At 34.9% G+C, this 16,132-nt stretch overlaps 1 protein-coding gene across 1 annotated transcript; it reads right to left on the bottom strand.

Moving 5' to 3' along the window:
* Window positions 1-7,720: 7,720 nt before the first annotated feature.
* On the bottom strand, window positions 7,721-15,261 carry LOC121422265. Its single transcript, XM_041617181.1, has 2 exons — window positions 14,999-15,261; window positions 7,721-11,916 (listed from the first exon to the last, which is right to left on the bottom strand). Exon 2 carries the CDS (start codon window positions 10,983-10,985, stop codon window positions 9,519-9,521), a length of 1,467 nt encoding a protein of 488 aa, XP_041473115.1. The 5' UTR covers window positions 10,986-11,916; window positions 14,999-15,261; the 3' UTR covers window positions 7,721-9,518.
* Window positions 15,262-16,132: the final 871 nt, after the last annotated feature.

Here is a 16,132-nt window from a genome sequence, read left to right as displayed (position 1 = left end):
GAAGTCCTGGAACTGGTACACTTGTTGCTGATGGTCAGATACAATTCCAGGTGAGAATTTTCATAGTGTTATAAACTCACATGACATCCTGTCAGTATAAGCAATTCATTGATTTTCACTCACTACCAAAATTAATTTCAATTGCAAATCTGGTAAACAATGAAGCTATAAAACTACGTTGATTCAAAGTTATAATCAGAAAATATTAATTTTGGAATACGTTCTAATTTAGCAGATATACATGTATTTCTAAGTTGTAAAAGAACATTATTCTCATTTTAACAGATGCTTTGTGTACTGCCCTAGAGCATTACAAATTTGACATGTGATCATATTTTCAGCTGAAACTTTCTTATAAATTGGAAACATCTAATTGAAATATTTGCTTAAATTATCATTGGTAAATAGAGTGTATAAAATATATTCTTGTACCATACTGACTGGGGAGGTTTATGTTTGGTAAGGGCAATTTAAAATATTGAGTCTGCTATCCATTTTACAAACTTGATATTGGATTGACAAAAAACTTTGAAAACAAACAGATAATTTGTACATTATTTCATTCCACACACATAGGTTAGATCAAGGGGCCGACACGCTTGTCAGATGTGTCATTGATGATTCCCTGAACATCGCAGATATGATCTGATTTGGTGACATGACAGTGGAATTGGTAGTGACTGGATTTTTATAGTGTGCCCTGGTTTTGAACTATTGAAGTAACCAAACTAGAAACATCTTCTGAGAACTCTGACTGCAATTCTAATGATGAAACTCTGTCTACACTTGTGAAAATGTGAAGGAGTTGGGTCTACCTCGTGGCCTTTCAGGTTCAGTGCTCTCATCTAACTTTTTCTTTTTCCAGCTGGGTAACTGATATCAATTTTAATTTTCTTGAGATTTTGACTTCAACATAAGTTTAGTTTTAATTTTGATAGGACTTTCAAATCTGGTTTCATTTTTAGAGCAGTGTATTATATAAAGAAACTATACTGCTTGAACTATAAGTCTCTGCTCTTATAGTGATATGATTATGAACTCCTTTAAAAATATTTTATATATACAGTCAAATATAAAGTTCAGAATAGTCACTTATCTTCTATACTTACATGTTAAAATTGCTTATACACATCGTCCACATATGGATGCAGAATAATTACCCTTTTTCATTCATTTGATTTGCATGTTTTCATTTTGCTTGGTGCTATCTAAAAACAGAAATACTGCATATTTCTACATTTAAAATAAAACTGAATGTTATTAGCTGTATTGTGCTTAAATGAATTGTGTTAATACTACATATTCTTTAATAATAACAATCATACAATTTAGACTGACATGCATTGTGAAACTCGATAGCTGCATGATATATTACTAGTAAGGATGTAGGGGTGAAAATCATATTAGGTTTTTGTAAATTCATTTTCAAAAGCCAAATGTATTAATACAGACACCCCCCCCCCCCCCTCTTCCATGAGGTAATGTTTTATTGGTTTATCAGGGGTGTGAGAATTCTTAAGCTGATTTTAGTTATTTTTTGCTTTTTATTTTAAGCTTGATATCCCCCATTTCTGTACAATAATTTGAGAGCTCATTCAATTTAATCCCCCAACTCTTTACAGAATGTTCAGGTCTTTATTTGTCATCGCTCACACACCTGGTTCATGCAGTTGATGTGTCGTAATTTTATTCCAGAAAATCCAACTGTTAGATTTTGTTATTGACGAAAGAAGTAATACATGATTATGTTTAGCTGGAAGTTAAAGATACACTGCAGCACATGTTTTTCTGTCTATTTGTAGTAAGAATTTTACTCTTTTTTTTAATCGCACTAGATCAAAGATGTTATTTTCTAAAACCATGAAGATTTTTTTTTAAGTTTTCAGATTTGGAAGAAACTAAGGTGTATTTTAATATATGTTCCTGTTTTGGACTCTGACAATAATTTGCAATTAAAAAACAAGTGTTTGATTGGAAAATGTATTGATGAATGTTATTTAGCCAATGACTTGAGAATGATGGAAAAAATACAAATCTACTTAGTCATTCGTATTTTTTATCCTTGCATTTTTTTTGCTTTTGTCGCTGTTTGGAATTTTGATTATAAATTTGTTTAAAAAATTATCCTGTTTGATATGACGTTAAATTATTGATTTAAAATTATATTTCTTTCTTTGACCATCATAGTTTATAATTGTTTATTCAAATGTTTGCATGTTTCCTTCGGTAAAGATAAGCTTTTTGTACTATTGGACTTTTTAGTCCTTGACAGTGTGTAAAAACATGAAATAACTCTCAAGGCAATTGATTTAATTATGACATTATTTTCATTAAAAAATTCCAAAGAGTAGTGAATGTAATAAGTAATGTTGACTATGTTACTTCTATTTTGATGGAAAAGAAATAGGCCATTATACTTGTATATGTGTATGTTAATACAAATATACATTAGAGAATACAACTTTCCTGCACCACTAGCATTAATTATTTTCCAGTAATCTTGTAATTGAAAGTTTATTAATTTGTCATTGGAATGTTTTGAATGTAGAATTTGGTACATGATAGCAATTCTGTATTTCTAAATGTGGCATTCCCAGACTAGGATTATACTGATTGTGTTTAGCAAGGTATGATATACAAATAAATACATTGTTGCATAACGGTATATTAAAGTTTTATGAAATGTATAAAATGACAAAATTCTGACAATGTGTACCTGATGGTTCATTTCCTATACCTTTCACAGTGCAATATTAAATTAATTTTAAGAATTATGAATGTTGATGTGTTTGTCACTAGCGATTATGGTCCTATATATTATTGAATTTAAAATTTTGTCAAAAATATATTTCCATTGTTAACATTGTATGGAGAACTTTAATGAATTTATTAAGCATACCTTTATCATGTTATCGAAATGATTGATATGAAAAAAAATGTTACATTTTAATTTTCTATTTGTCACTTGCTGCTATGATTTTATATGTTATAGAATTAAAAGTGTTCTTCTAAATTTATTCACATTGCTAACTTTGAAGAATTTATTTTATATCGTTAGTATTTTCAATGATCTATGACATAACTCTCATTTTGCATGAAAAGATATTTTAATAGGATTTTCAGGAGAGAATACATGACCATTGTGATAAAGGAAAAATGGAGTAGAGAGAGAATGAGGGGGGGGGGCGAGAGTGATATGTAACTCGAAATTTGTTCGCTTTATTTTGACAAATTCTTATTTTTTTTTGGGGGGGGTAGCAATTAGTCATAATTTACCAATTCTTGTTGCCTTTGACAAGTTAGGTCCACATTTAGTTGACTACAATTTTCGAGGTATTAATAGTCTCAAAGAATAATGTTGAATTACTAACTCGGCCTTAACAAAGAATTAATACACAACATTTAAGAGACATTGATCAATCGGGATTTCATTTTATGAAAGGGGTAGGGAGGTTAATAGACTAACAAAAGTTTATAATGTTGAATTTTCAATTTCCAAACGGAGTCAGAGCACACAAAGGGTATATAATTAAACTCTTTATAAATTAACAAGAACAAAAGACAATTCGACTACATTGTAGTCACATTTTTCATGACCTGTTATACAAAGCTTTCGAATTTCATTGTTCATCTATCAAAAATGAATATGATATTGAAATAAAATAGGCCTAAGAATTTAAAACGTGTGTCTATTGGGCTTCCCTTTTATTACGTGAAAAAAAAAGAAAACAGTATTAGAAGTAATTTTTTGTACTTATTAGCGGAAGCTGCAGGCCCTATTAATCTCACATTTAGGATTAATTTTGTTTGCAATAGGAAATAAAGAGTTTGTGTATATCTAAAACATAAGTATGGAATTGCATCCACTAGGCTATACGTGGGACTAAGGCGGAACCTCTTCCCGTCACTTCGTAAAAACAAAATTGAAGCGCGTCCTTCAATTTCGGGTTTTCACGAAGTGACGGTTATGCGCGCGGAGCACTATCCGTCACTTCGTGAAAATAAATCTAAGCGTGTCCCGTAATATTTTTTTTTCACAAAAATATGGTTCTGTTTATAGCTCATTATCTTCGTAAATACTAAAGGAAAATGCAAATGATTGGAATCGAAGATTGTCTAGAATATGCTCTCTACGAAAATATGATTTTATTCACCCTGCATACATTAAAGAGGTTGAGTATGAGGTCTAAACCTTTGCAAGCGATTTACTCAAAACTGGCTTTTAAAAAGTTGCGCGCACATCCGTCACTTCGTGAAAACAGGGACGAATTATTGATATTCTGATGTGAAACTGGATAATTTAAGTACATTTTACATAAGGAACACGCAGGCTATCGCGCATGTGTTAGATTTAGACCTAGAATCTGGGCATTCTGAATGCATTTGTTTAATGGAACATTATGGAATACACGTAGACAATATGAACTTGGCAAATCAAACAATGTGACCACGCAGCGTAAGCTTAAAATGATGATAATTTATGTAGACCATAAAACGGAGATTTTACAGAGCACTTAAATTTGTAAATGAAAAAAAAAATAATGAAAGCTCGATGTCCAAGCTAAAATATGTTTTGTATATTGACTTCAAAACTTGCTCCATATCAGCCTGTTGAGCAAGATATAAAATCTCATCGAACAGGCAACTCTTGCGCGAATCGCAAGCAAAAATTCTATATAGTAACATGAAAGATTTGTTTTTTTTGCAAGTCTTCCCCTCACATTATTTCATTCACTCGTCTTCCTCCTCTTATTTTCCTCTTCTTTTTTTTTCTTCTGTCTTTCTTCTTCTTTACCTTTTTCTTTTCTTCTTTCTCCCTTTTTTTTGCTGTGCCAATTTTTTCGGGGGGGGCACGTGCCCCCCCCCCCGTAGCTACGCCACTGTTACCACGGTATTAACATAGGACGGGGGTATTAATCACCTTCAGTGGTATTCCTTTTCTGTGCCTTTTCTCTTCATTTTTTGTTTTCCTTTTCTTTATTTGCGCCCCTTGCCCCCCCCCTTCCCGTAGACACACCACAAGCGAATGTGATATAACTGCCATATACAAAGTTTCAAAGTAAATTGAAATACGGTAAGATCCTGACATTGAATAAATAAATACTTTTATTCCAAGCTTAACGCATCCCTCCCCTCCCCTGTCTGTCAGTCCTCCCCCTCTCTCTCTCCCTCTCCCTCACTCTCTCTTCAATATTACTTCCCTCCTCCTCCCCTTCCCCTCTTTCTATCTCTATTCTCTACCTCCCTCGCCCCCCTCCATCTCTTCCCAGCACCCTCTCCCTCATTTAGGATAATTTGTATTTTGTCTTTCAGATACCTTTTTTTTCAGACAACATTGTATAAACGCAAATTAAAAAAATGTTTCGATCCTTGCTTTCGATGGAATTACTTTATGAATATTTGTTGAGTTCCCACCGAGCCCACTACCAATATTTATTTTATAATGAACATACTGAATGATCATACATGCAGAGCAAATGAACGGAGAAAACAAACGAATGGCTTGATTCCAAAAGGCACTTAATACACTCGATTAATAAAAATGAACTTTCGATATAGGCCCTATGTCAAAAAGAAATAGCCACTAGCTATCAATTTTTTTTAATAATGTGATGACCATCAAATGCATTTTCATTCACTCGTTCACTTTATTGTGTAAAACAGAATCGTAAGATCCTAGGAAATGTTATGCAAGAAAATGTTTATTGTGAATTAAAAGACAGTATTAATTATCAAATGTAAATGATGACGAAACCAATCAAGAATAAATGGAGTTTTCTGAGGCATTTCAATGGACGCCTGTCGAAATCCTTATGGATTTTTGTCTATATGTAAATATGGATTTAATGCCTTTTAGAAACACACTCTTCAAATCCACTTTTGCAAATAAAACATGATTTTACTGTTCAACGAAAATTCTTCTCGCCTAATTGAAAAGTCGCTTGCGAGCATTATAGTCTGAGAAGAAGGCAAACTATCTATTTGCACAACAAATAAGACAATATTTGGTGAGGAGGATGCTCGATTTAAGACTTAATTATCGAGTTAAAGAATTTAAGTGCTTTTCATGTCACAGTAAGAGACTTGGAACACAAGGTGTATTGACTTGATAAACAATCAACAATAGCAATGGTCTAGTCGACCATGGCTATATCCATTATGGGGTAATGGGTAACGGTGAAAACCATGATTAGGAGGAAAACAGGAATTGTATTCATATTAAAATTCATAAGAAGTACAGAAAGATTTTTATTTTGAAATTTGCCAAAGGTGCTCGAACTTTTTTCCTCTCTCGAGGGGTATTAGAGTCAGACACCCAGACCCCCCCCCCCTTGTTCTTATTCTCACTTCTCTCTCTCCCTCTTTTCTTCCTACTCTTCCTTCTTTTATTTCTTATAACTGAAAAGTCACAGAATCAGGGGTACTACCACTGTTCTCTTTTATTTTCATTTTGATTAAAAAAAAATTAGGAGAAAGTATTACAAATTGAGAGGTTTGATTTGTTATCCTTATTAATTAATTTAAGTATTTAATCATTATTTATCATTCGGTAAATATGTTAACATCAGGACACAGAGACCCTTATAAAACAAAATAAAACATGGATGTTAAATCACAGAATAATCGAATTAACACAGTAATTAATTTGTATTGAAGGCACATCTTTCATTTAATGAACGATCTCGAACAAGAATAGAATGATGTCCAATAGGCCATATACATGATGAAAGCTCTCGTTTCACCGGAATGATAATCTAATATCAAATTATAATTATATATCATATCACTAACAAACAAGTCGAATTTATACCAGATACTTTTATTTCACATAAAATTGCAGTCACCTCCATGCAAAAGTATCAATGGGAAATATCAATCCAATCCCACAGCCCAATTCTAATTTCTTATAGTAGCTATACATGGTGAAACTTTATAATAAAAACATTGTATATGAAATATCATTCGTATATTGTGGATTAAATCAAGTATTTTTGTAGCCTATATCAAAATACATATATATAAGTTTAATGTCCGCAAAATATAGAACATTATTAGCTTGTGAAGGAAATTCTTTTTATATGCTTCGAAGAAAAATCTTATGTTCGTCGTTCCTAAGTTCTAAAGAAGGCTAAAGGCAATTTTAATATTTCAGTTGTTTCAGTCTATACATGCAAGTTTACTTCATAAACGACTAAAGAATTACATTTAGATATACAGTAGGCCTACATTTCTAAAATCAGGCACCGCATGTCAAACTCATTTGAAGGTGAAATCAATTCAAAGTAATTCAGTAGTCACCTGAGTGTTTTTTGTATACCCAGTTCGAAAAGTTATAAACACTTATAAGCTAATCTAAAGACAGATAGAATTCCTATAAGGCACGTCCTTTTCTGGTATTAAAAAGAAAAGATCTGAATAAAACGATCAATAACACTCGTGCTATAAAGGTCGTAAAGCAGGTAAGAGTTTAACTTTTATCCTTTGTGCAAATACACCTGTCTGGGATAAAACAAAATTGAAGAGTCTATTTTATCGCAGTATAATGCAACTTGTTTATAGTGTAGTGCATGATAATAGAATGTATGAAAATGGCATAAATGTCCTTTAGTGGGCAACATTTATAAAAAGGTTGCTTTTTGAAAATTTGTTGAAAATTTTGACATTTTTATAAAAAAAATCAATTTTGTGATAGATTTTGACATAAAATATTTTTTAGAAAAAATACTACCATATTTCACCCTTCTTTCTTTCCTTTCCTTTCTATTCCTCTATTTTCTTGGTCGTGAAATATTAGAGGAGAGGGGGTAAACGCCCCAAGCCCCCCTCCCCCATCTGTATGCCACTGATGTTCTTAAGAATGTTCGCTTCTGAAACATGTTTCAGCATGCCTATACTCTACAAGCAGATGAGAATTACAAATTTATGGTTCAAGTGATTTATTTTTTATCACGTAAAACAAAAATGTAAATGAACTAAGCAAGTAAAATCAACTTGCATCTGCTTTTTTTATTCTGAAATAAAATCAGTCATTCCGTTTTCATCCAAATATCATATCTCGATTGCAGATAATATCGACAAACCAATTTAGAATATATATTTTTTTCAATTCTGCCTGACCCGAAATGGTATCAACTATATGAGTCAATGCTATTCCAGAAGCGAAAATAATAATTATACTTCTGCACGGTATTCTGTGATCTGATTTAATTTCAGTTAAAGAAATCAAGAAAAGTGTTTTTTCTATATTGACAACCAATATATCTGAGGAAAGAATGTCAAAGCGCATGATTTTTATATTGGTATTCTTTAATCGAGGGTAGACCGGCTGAAATGCGGAGTCAGAGGTTTCTTAAACATGTTTGAGTTAACAAAAAATGAACGGGTACAGAATTATAACATATATTTGTAATTTTTGGAATATTTGAATAAAAATAATAGAAGGAAATAAATTTAAATGAGGAAAAGGGTGGATTGCAAGTTTTCTGGAGTTTAAATGTAAAGTGCAAAATTAAATTGATTACAATATACGTGATGTATAGAGCTCTTTAGAAATACGGAGAGCAATTTTTATTAGCAGTATGTAATCTACAAATGTAATTGCTTTACAAACATGTGTATTTACATGCAAGTCTTTGATAATTGAGGGCCACATGACACTTCACCTAAATCTGACTTGCACGAAAATCAAATATTAAAAAAAAATAGAAAATAATTCTTTATTGTGTGTGAAACTTATACAGACATTTTGTTCAACGAGGTCATTCTTTTAATCATTGGTCAGTCATACTCAGTGATTCGAAAAAGCCAACTATTTTACGCAGTAATTCAAATACGACTATTGGAGAAATTCTTACCATGACATGTCAATAGTCACAGTGGCAAGTTAAAGGTAAGCAAATTACAAGGCCATTAAAAGGCACTGTTATACCTAAACCCTTTCACCAAATTATAAAACTACCAAGGGGTTTCTCAGCAGGGGTCATGGGGCAATGACCCCCCCCCCCTGATTTTTCCAAAAAAAAGTTAGGGGAAAGGATGAGACAATAATGGAAGCAAAAGGAAAAAGGTGATTTCAAAAAGATATGAATTAAAGAGGTTAAAACCAATACACACCTATTTGGGAAAGTGACGACAAAATTAGGTCGTTTTGCACCCCTGAAAAAAAATTGGGCGACACCCCCCGGGAACTACATCATGGTTATACTACTCAACGGCCAATCAAGATATTTAAAAAAAAACGTGGGAGCGGCCCTTTCAAATTATGATGCCCGATATATTATAAGGGCCGCTCTGCGCTATATATTATTTTAAGTCAATATAGCCGCGGCTCTCACAGACTGCGAGCTTGATTACAGTCAATAAAACCATAGAGCTCTGTAATAGCTCTATGATAAAACCATATGATAGAAATACACGTAGATTATACGAAATACATTTTGATATCATAACTCAGTATCATTATAAAACATCACTATTAACATTTGTATTTTGAGAAGGCGTATACTTTCTGAAAAGGATCATGACACGAATATTTTTGGCAACGGCTCATTCTTGTGAGATGAATTTTGTCTGTCTTTTTTCTTCTTATTCTTACTAACCCATTCGGTTTCATCTTCTTGCAAAGAAGACATATTCTCTGTAGATTTTCCATCTGGACGCACAGACGATGTCGAAAGCGTTGACGTCTTCCTTCGAGAAAGCTTCCCTCGGTGCTCGTGATCGCCATCGTCTTTGGACTCAGAAATGCTTTTCAATTTGTGTTTTCCATTTTTCGTTTTTCCTTTCCCACCTCCTCGCGTCGCTCGCATGATAATCGCAAGCGTCGACATTTTTGTCCGTTGGCCCGATGCGTCAATGTCGGCGTTTATATCGGGAAGACTAGGCGCTTTGGCGGGCTTTCGAAAATTTGCTGTATTTTGGACCGAGTACGCATCCATCACCGTCGCCCATGTTCTCTGTAATTGACGATTGCTGCTCTTGCTCTGCGCATGTCCGATAGGCCCGTGTTGACTGCTTGATACAAACGATTGCGCGTATTGCTTGTCGTCTGCTGTTTGTGACGCAAGTCCGAGCAGAGTGATGGCAGAGTCAATGGACTTTGTTCGAAAATCGACATCGTTGCCGTTGGCGAAGGGATGTCGAGAGTGTTTGTTCGACTGAGATAAGCTTGGCAATCGCACGGGTTGGCTGTCGATCGTCGAAGCACTATTCGGCAAGGATGGTGACGTCGACGACGAGACCGAAGTGCTGATGTTCAAATTTTTCGTGGTAAGATTTGGCATGGAAATGGTTTTCGCTTTCATCTTTGCGATCCTTTCATTCCTTTTCGTGGCATGGTCTATAGGAGGAAAGATCATGTAACGTTCTCGCGCCAGTTTCTTGGCATGGGCTTGCTCTTCTTCTTCCTTGCGTCTCGCAGCTTCAGCCCACTCCTCTGCGTTCATGTGCATCTGTCGGTCGCATATTCGTGGGTTGGCCTTGCCTCTCTTGATGAGCAAGTCGGCGATGTTCGTCAACCCCAGACGCCTGGCGAGCAGGAGCGGCGTCAGGCCGTCATTGTCGGGTACGTCAACGCTCTGCTGTCTCAAATCAATATGATCCAGGACCTTGTTGACTATCATTTCATCCTCGCTGGCCACTGCATGGTACAAAGCAGTTCTACCATGTTTATCGCGTCCCATCATATTGACGGCACTCACCCCGGCCTTCTTTAGGATTATCTCCATCAGATCCAGGAACCCCAGACGACAGCAATGCTGAAAAATTGTGACGTCATCACTGTCCGACTCCAGCATCTCGGCACCATGGTGTACGAGAAACCTAAACATATGCCTTCGCTTTTCGTCATCGGGCACATCCAGGGTGACCATCAGTGGGGTTCGACCATCGTCCAGCTTATTGTTGATATTGACCCCCTGGTCAAGCAAAGCTTTTATCTGGCGGTAACGAAGCCGAACGATGGCTTCGGTCAGCCTCTGGGTCATCGTCTCGAATTCAATAGACTGACCGATCAGAAATCATATTTTTATCAGCATTATCATTGTCGCAGATCCCTTTCCATCGATTGCATACAGACAGAACTTTGTCATCTATATATATTTGCGATCCATCGATGAGACAATTTGGTTGAGAACAATGGATCAGGCTAAGCTTTTTTGATATATGAGTACATTGCACACGTTTCGGTTTCATTGAATCATAACAATCTCTAATGAAAATCACGATGGGTGCTGTTTTATTAGCTCAGTAATCTACTTTCAGTGTCACTGGTTAATTTGGATGCATTCCGACTCTGGGCGTATTATCAGGATAGCACATCTCCAGAACACTCTGCGAGGTTTATTTGTGACAAATTGAAATTATCAATTTGCAGAGCGAAATCGCTAACAGTAATAATGTCGTCGCTCTTCTTTTCCCAGCTCATTAACATAGCAGATCAGACTCAGATTGTTACAAACAGCAATCTGCAGACTTCAAACTACATTCCCATGTATCCATTATTCAAAAACAAAACATGACAAAAGGTGAATGAACAAAATACTAATGCTTTCCTGCACAGATTGTATTTCGATGTCCACGTTATGTTGTCAAATCTTTGAAAGCAAATCACAATAGAACATTGGTAGTAGAACACTTGTTATTTCCTCCCAGTCTTCTCGCACAATATCAATCTATTATTTTCTCCCCGCTCCGAAGTACACTTTTGAGCAGAATGATGGATGGTGCACTTGTAGAATATGCAAGGTCAAAAGTCATTCATATCAAGTTCGTTCGTCTCTCTCTTTCTCTGTCTTTCTCTTCCAGCCCTCAGCTCACAGACTCCTTTTTCTTCTCTCCCCGCCGCAGCCGTGGTGTTTGACCGGTTGCCATGGTGATCCCTCAAATCACTCTATTATTCAAAAGTGACGTGACGATCTAAAGCAATATACAAAGATAAAAGAGAAATGGGAAGAAGTGTCATGTTGGTTACGCCTGATGATTATCAGTTGATATAAATCTTTACATGGATGAAATACGTCTGAAATTTGTAGCATTATGTAGACTTATTCAACAACCAAGTTCTCATCACTCGCAGCGCTGATCGAGTTTGATTGGTTGTCATAGTTGCATTACAAAATAGTCGTGCGATAGTCATTTTGGACAACCGTATTAATTAAGATTCACAAATAGATAAATGGGAATAACTCAGGACCCTGGGGGCGACTTTTTGACTGGGGGTGCTGAAGAAAAAATTGACAATAAAAAGAAAGAAACAATTTCACTACAAAATGAACGCCGTTTTGGTGCCAAGAAATTTGACAAGCAAAAAAAAAAAGTTTCACTAGAAAATGTTTGTAATTTTCCTTACATTTTTGGAATTTGCCACACCTACCAGAATTATTGGGGAGGGGGGGTACTGCCTATGGAGAATAATACACGCAGCATCCCCTGTGAAAATCTTAGGGGTGCACCCCCGCTTCCCAGGGCCGTGGAATCACTGGAAAGTCCAATCATAATTTCTTGGGCCCGTTGCAGAAAGAGTTGCAATCAATCGCAACTCTAAAAATCATGCGCAACTTGATTTTCAACCAATCAGCAGCGCGCATTTGGGACTTGCGATTGATTTTTTGGTTTGCGTTTAAACGCAACTCTTTCTGCAACAGGCCCCTTATCTACTTTTGACAGAATATCGTTCAGAAGTAATTACCAGAAGTAGACACACACTGATTTGTTTTTTGTTTGTTTGTTTTGTTTTTGTTTTTACTTTACATACAGTAATCTATCCATAACAGAGAGTGCTAGCTATTCACTGACAATGTGTTATTTATGTCGTTAAGACTCGGACAATATTTTGTTAGTCCCGGAGTCAGTCAACTGTTTCTAGATAATTCGTTCTTACTATGGGCCTATATTAGTTTGGCATCAACTTGGTTTTAATATTTTCAAACGGAAAACGTAATTTTATAAATGAAAATTTAAGCAAAACCCCATCACATATGTAACCAAGATAGCAGAGTTATGACAGCTGCCCTTATGCGATATATTAACCTCCTTACAATATTATTTTATTGATTTAATGATGACTGGACAAATCATCCCGATGGAAATATTTGTCAAATAGAGAGTCTGGTTATACAGCACAGGTATTTTTGGGGGGCAGCATTTTATGGAATTTATATTGTATGATTTGTAGGTGAGCGAGCTGCACGCTTGTGACGTCTCACAATCAAAATGTTATCATAAAAGAAATACTTCATCTTTAACATGCAGCAACATAATAAATAAAGATGTATACAAACAAGTTTTGAATGCCGTACACATTACATTGCCCCAAAAGGAGTTGAGGAAGCGATGAATGGAACGAAATAACAGCTACTAGAAGTTCCTTGCGTTTTATGACTTACCAAACAAGGAAACTGCAAAATAGATGTGCTTATTTCATTATGAAGTCTATCATGAATGAACAATAATTGATCAAAAGAGCTCCGATCGAGTACGCACATAAACGAGAATTAAAGCTATGTAGTTGCAGTCTTTTATTTCTTAATGTCTTTATGCATGCCATTACGTTTCACATCACGATAAACATGTCGCCATTGCTAAATGCATTATACCCAGTATGATTGTGGTGGATGACAATGGTGGTTTTTCAAAAACTTAACCTTGCTTTACAAGTCAACACTGATCTTTGTGGGATAGTTTTACAAGAGAGGACACAGGCAAAGATAATAAAATATTGATTTGCTTCATTCATTTGAGTTTGCAAACCTGTTGTACTGGCCCGCCGCAATTGTGTTCATTCGCCGTTTAGTCAAAAAGAAAATAATTACTGTACACAGAAATAAAGGATAAATATCGATTCAAATACAGTAAAGGTTCAATATGATTGATCAAAAAGCGCCAAGAAGATATTTAAGAGAAAAATAACGTAACGCAATGAAAATTGTACAAATATTCCAAACAAAGCCACTTTTTATGTCATCCTATTGATTAATGTAGTCTTTATGTTATTCTTTCTATCGTTGCATCAACTTAATGAGCGTGATGAATAAGTTTGATTAACACTGAAATACGTCAGTGCTTTTGTGTTTGTTTGACGTCAACATTGCAACATTGTAACAATATCCATATCGATGTTTAGTAATATCATAATTATCATCACGTACCTGCTAAAGAATAAGTTGTTAGACACAGCGCTCTTTGAATTTAACGTTTATACTACTTATTTAAAATATGTCACACGAAAACTAATATAGAATCTTTGTAAAACATGACGAAACATTAAGAGATTTGCATGATTATGATAACTTGTTGTGCTTTCATTTTCAATTATAACTCATCTTATAACATCGCAATAAAAATACTTCTTTAGTGTTTAGTACACCATATACCATAATGCACCAACATATAACTTGATGAAAGAATAAATAAATTTATATTTTTATCAATACTCCTCCAGATTTTAATGTGGGGGTAATTCATCACCTGCTCTGCTTCAGCAGGTGATTAAAACAATACTCTGATATATCCAATACTGTCATTATTTTATCATCCAAATAAACTGAAGTATTATACATATATATATTGCCGTTATGATTTTCACAAAACTTATTTTTGTGAAACCTACCTGAGTGTTTTTATTTTCTTTGATAGTGGCAAAATGCATCTCAAACGGATCGAACCAAAATGTTCTTCTTGATTACAAATTGTTGTTATAAATTGCAAATAGAATACAGTGAAATATATACTGAATGAAGTTTTACATACTACGTACTCTCGTCTAGGGTTTCATACACACGTTTCTTGAACTCGGGCTCGAACTGAACAGTAATAAATAAACGCTGGATTCCAAGATACATCAGAACATTATTATACTTTGGAGTTTATACCCTTCTTGTGCATAGTAGTTAGGACTTTAAAACTTTTATGGATTCTGTTCCAACAAAAGATACGTAATCAATCATAGTTATCGAGGCTTACACTAAAGTTTACTCTGAAATTTCGAAGCTCTGCTTACCTTGTAAACTGCAGCGTCCAATGACTTATGAAGTTGATTTGAGTAAATTTGTATAAATTTATAGCACATGCGTGTGCATTGGAGAGAAAATGCCATTAAAACCAGGTTTCCTCATGGGGTATTGATCGTGACGAGCGGTTGCTAAGTGTCTGAGCCTTGGGGCCGAGCGGCCGGTATGGTAGCAAAGTCGAACCCCCTTGTCCTACAGATGGTTGCACTTAGTGAATACGGGGATTAAAAACCCCAACAAAGCGGCATGAGATCTCTTGAAAGCACGATCATTGGTGATTGAAGCCCCGGTTGAACCCTCTCGATAAAATGTAACTCTATAGCATTCAGAAATACTCCATCAAAAATTAACAGGCGCGCCTCCCATTGCGCTCTCTACTTTGGACCATGTAAATACCATGAAAATACTCCAACCTTCTCTCTGTTCGTATTTTATTTTTTTCATTCTCTAAATTACAAAAAGATATACAATTTCTTCGCCTTAATACTGGTTCATCAAATGAAAACGTTAGAATTCGTGGTTTACTTGACCTAAACTTCTCAATTCACCAGAGCATATTTTTATTCCCCCAAGGGCGGTGACAGGGCAATTTGATAGGGAAAATTATTAATTCAAGGTGACGTCATTTTTTTTAATTGAATAAAAGGGGTTAACGATATCTTTAATCTTTTAAATAAAAGATTTAAAAGATATTTTCTTCGTTTCCCCCTTCCTTTTCTTTCATTTTCCACCTTTCGAAAACACACAGGTGGCCCCTTGTAGTATCATCCCTACCCCCTTCAAAATGACAATTTATTATTATCGTAATCTAATTGTTGTTAATTTGCTTTTTAAAGCTTATTTCTATTTTCCGGACCTGATCCAATGTACAGGTACCTTTTCTTGAAATCAATCAATAAGTTGAAAAAGTGACATTCAAACTGATTCAAAAGCCTTAATTATTTCTATAACACCACGATGTACTGAGGGCTGAATCTGTGCCTCCTTATAGTCAAGTCTTAACATGGGTTAAATCTTTTTCAATCAAAAATTCTATTTTGGGACCAAGTTCGTAAGTTTATTTTTGTTTTCCGGGCTTAATTCCAAGTGCATGTACTTTGGATTGAAATGAATCATTGGGTTGG

This window comes from Lytechinus variegatus, chromosome 10 (assembly GCF_018143015.1).
Source record: "Lytechinus variegatus isolate NC3 chromosome 10, Lvar_3.0, whole genome shotgun sequence".
Classification (NCBI taxonomy): domain Eukaryota; kingdom Metazoa; phylum Echinodermata; class Echinoidea; order Temnopleuroida; family Toxopneustidae; genus Lytechinus; species Lytechinus variegatus.
This window is presented reverse-complemented; position numbering and strand designations above follow the sequence as displayed.